The sequence below is a fragment of the Pezoporus occidentalis genome, unplaced genomic scaffold (assembly GCF_034315485.1).
Source record: "Pezoporus occidentalis ecotype Australia unplaced genomic scaffold, CSIRO_AGI_Poc_V1 ctg18, whole genome shotgun sequence".
In the NCBI taxonomy this organism is placed as follows: Eukaryota; Metazoa; Chordata; class Aves; order Psittaciformes; family Psittacidae; genus Pezoporus; species Pezoporus occidentalis.
In genome coordinates, this window is record NW_026913640.1 from 5,647,961 (window position 1) to 5,651,199 (window position 3,239).

The window sequence follows — 3,239 nt, forward strand, 5'->3', positions numbered from 1 at the left end:
AAAGTGCGTGAGCGTCGCTTAAACGCGGGGTCCCTGCTGTCCGGCCCCCTTGGGTGGCAAATGCGGGTCCGGCACAGCAGTCACGCTCCCCCGTTTGGCACCCCGGGGACTGCGGGACACGCTGGCTGCTTTTCAGCCGGGGATCTCGGCCGGGCAAGTGAGAGAAGCAGCGCGTAAAAACGGGCGCTCCGCTTCCCCGACAAAAAAGCTCTGTGGGGAGCTACGGGGCTGGAGCGGGGCTGCCGGAACTCTGTGGCCGTGGAGGTGGAAGCCCAGCAGGGCCGGCCCCGTCACCGACGGGTAGGCGGAAGGCCGAGGCCGTCCTTCCAGGGTAGTGGCAGTGGGCACCTGGAGAGAGAAGCGGAGCCCAGTTGCCAGCCGGAGCTTCAGCTATAGCGTACGTATAGATGTATGCATGTGATGCATCTCTCTTCGGCAGACGTGCGAATGGGATAGGAAGGGAAAGGTGTTGAGCCGAGCCGGTCACCAGCCCGACATCTAGCATCGCGGGGAGGACCTGGAGAACCCACGGGAAAGGGACAGGGGTCCCCCGTGTCCCATACCTTTAGCACTGCCAGGAAAAGAGCCACCCGCGCTCGCCGGGGCGGGCTAGTCCCGGTGCCGAGCAACGGCGGAGAAGGGATGGAGAGAGACGGTACTCCCAGCGCCCGCCCGCGGACACGGAGCGGCTGCTTTCTGCATGAAGAGAAGGAAATAAACCACAAACGAGATTTTATTATTGTTATTTATCATCATAATTATTATCATCGCCATCGTCGTTTATCTGCACATAAATAAATAAATAAATATCTCCCGGGGTGAAGGGAGCGGCACGGAACGATACAACCACAGCTGCACGCCCGGCAGCGGAGAAATGGAAAACAAAACCGAGAACAATTTTGGAAAGAAAAATTTACAAAAAAATAAAAAAGAGAGTAAAGATAAACCCCAAAGAGCCCCCGACCCTCCCCGTTCGCCAGTTTTCGGGCACTGCTGGGCTCCCGGAAGGCTCCTAGGACAGCCTCCCTTCAGGCGGTCCGCACCGCCTGCCGCCGCACAGCATCCGCGCCTGCCTCGGTGTGCGGGGTAGTCTGCTAGGAGCCCCCGGGGTGCGCCTGCGGGACACAAGTGAGACAGCACTACTGGGGGATGTCTGGGGTCCGAGGGAGCAGTTTATTTACAACAGGGCGCACGGACACCCGCCCCCATGGACTGGGGTTCTAGAAAGGCGAGGAAGTCCTTCGCAAATTACACAATTATGCAAAAAGGTATAAAATCCTTCCGCTTCAGGCCAGCACCGGAGCAGGCAGGACTACCCCTCCTGCTCTGGCCACAGTTCCTGGGGAGCCGGGTGGGCATGCTGGGGGTTAGGGGGTGACTGCTAGGCCTCTGTCGTCCTTCCCCGAGGAGGACGGAGACATGCGCAAGTCCTCGTCGTCCTCCGAGCACTTGGTGGTGGACAGGGACGAGCATTTGCAGCTGTGGCCGCCCCCCCCTCCCCGGTGGGAGCTGCTTTTGCCTTCTTTCTTGTGCTTGACCCGTCGGTTCTGGAACCAGATCTTCACCTGCTTCTCGGAGAGGTTCAGGTAGGTGGCGATCTCGATTCGTCGCAGCCGGGAGAGGTACATGTTGGAGGCGAACTCCCTCTCCAGCTCGAGGAGCTGCGTGCTGGTGAAGGCGGTGCGCATCCGCTTGCTGCTGGGCAGCTGGCTGGACGTGCTGTCTGCGGAGCGGAAAGCACCGTCAGGACCAGCGGACCCGCCGCACCCCGCCCAGCCACGTTGAACACCCCCCGGTCCCCGCTGAGTCCCCTCCCGCCCGCTCCGTGGGGCTGCGACCTTTCCCACCGGGGCCGGTGACCCGGCAAGCGGCTGCCAGGCTGGAGCCCGAGATCACAGGATCGCCTTCCCTGTTCCCGCTGCCTGTGTAGGAGGCTTGGCGGGCAGCCGCTGGGCTTCCCCTGCGCATCCCCCGGGACACCAGCAGAGAGAGGTGACGGGGCTCCCCGTCCAGCCTGCTGGCGCTGGGCACGGACTCCCAGTCCTATGCGCTCTCGGCAGGGTCCTGCCTCCCCACATCCCCCGGGATCCCATCACCTCCTCGCAGAGGCCACTGTTAGCATGCAGCCGTGCCCCCCTTTCCCTCCCCACTCATGCCCCCCTTACCCACGGAGATGCAGTGGAACTGCCGGGGGTCGGGCAGCGGGTAGGCGCCCTGGTAGAGCGCTGGTGCATGCCCGACGCTGACAGCGGAGACGGAGTGCTGCTGGCGGGCCAGGGGCGAGTGGCAGTACTGGGAGCCGAAGGGGGGGAAGGAGGCCTTGATGAGGGGGATGGCGGGCGGCGGCGGGTGCAGCTGGGAGGCGGTAACACAGAGCGGGCACACGCAGAGCAGCCCGGCCTTGCGAGCGTGGCAAGCTCCAGCCGGCAGCCCAGGCAGCGGGTGCGAGGGGTGCACGGCGTAGGGGAAGAGCGGCGGCGGGGGGCTGCCCTCCCCCTTCTTCTCGCCCGCCTCCCGCAGCACCAGCGAGTCCACCAGGAAGGAGCGCGGCATGGCCCCGCGCAGAGCCCGCGCAGAGCCCGCGCAGCGCCGCTGGCCAACCCGAGTGGTGCTGAAAGGCGCCCGCCCGCCCTCCTTAAATAGCGCCCGCGCCATGTGATGGCGACGCCGGGGCGCTCAATAGGCTTCTGTGCCTCTTCTCTTGGCATTCACGCCGCACGCTCCCTCATTATTTCCCTTGTTAACTAAATGAACTGCATAATGTACTCTATTCTTGTCGACCCCACCCACGCCGTAGCAGGCGGCCTCTCCCCTCCTCTCCCTTTGGCGGGGTTATTTTCTCATTCTCTCGCGATTTAATATTCTTTTCTTTCTCTTTATCGCTCTCTTTCGCTTTCAGCCCAGCTTTCAGCCCGCTCCCTCTTGTTTATTTTGCCGGCTGCAGCCGCGGACTCTGCCGGCCCCGGCTTCCCCTGCCAATCCCCAAGCGCTGTTCCCACCTGTGGCACCAGGTCGGCCCCCCGGTCCCGCCGCCCTCTGCCTCCTCTTCGTCCCCATTACCGCGCCCGCTGCCGGCCCCAGTCCCGCGTCTTTGTTCCCCGTCCGGTGTTGGCAGCGGGCGCCTGTCGCTACAGCTTCCGTCGAGCGAAGCCGGCGGGCACCGCGCCTTGCCACCGGTGCTCCACCGCAGGCACATCCTCCCGGTTCCGGCGTGGACGCCGGGGCCCGGACAACAGCCG

General features: G+C 64.1%; 1 protein-coding gene across 1 annotated transcript; it reads right to left on the reverse strand.

The window, feature by feature from the left end:
• Nucleotides 1-695: 695 nt before the first annotated feature.
• On the reverse strand, nt 696-2,850 carry GSX1 (GS homeobox 1). The gene is made up of 2 exons (XM_062614970.1): nt 2,166-2,850; nt 696-1,723 (listed from the first exon to the last, which is right to left on the reverse strand). Exons 1-2 carry the CDS (start codon nt 2,653-2,655, stop codon nt 1,368-1,370), a joined length of 846 nt encoding a protein of 281 aa, XP_062470954.1. The 5' UTR covers nt 2,656-2,850; the 3' UTR covers nt 696-1,367.
• Nucleotides 2,851-3,239: the final 389 nt, after the last annotated feature.

Coding starts and splice junctions, on each gene's coding strand:
- GSX1 (XM_062614970.1), bottom strand. CDS start 2,655: ATGGCGCGGGCGCTATTTAAGGAGGGCGGGCGGGCGCCTTTCAGCACC. Junction 1,724..2,165: donor GTTCCACTGCATCTCCGTGG/GTAAGGGGGGCA, acceptor TCCGCTCCGCAG/ACAGCACGTCCAGCCAGCTG.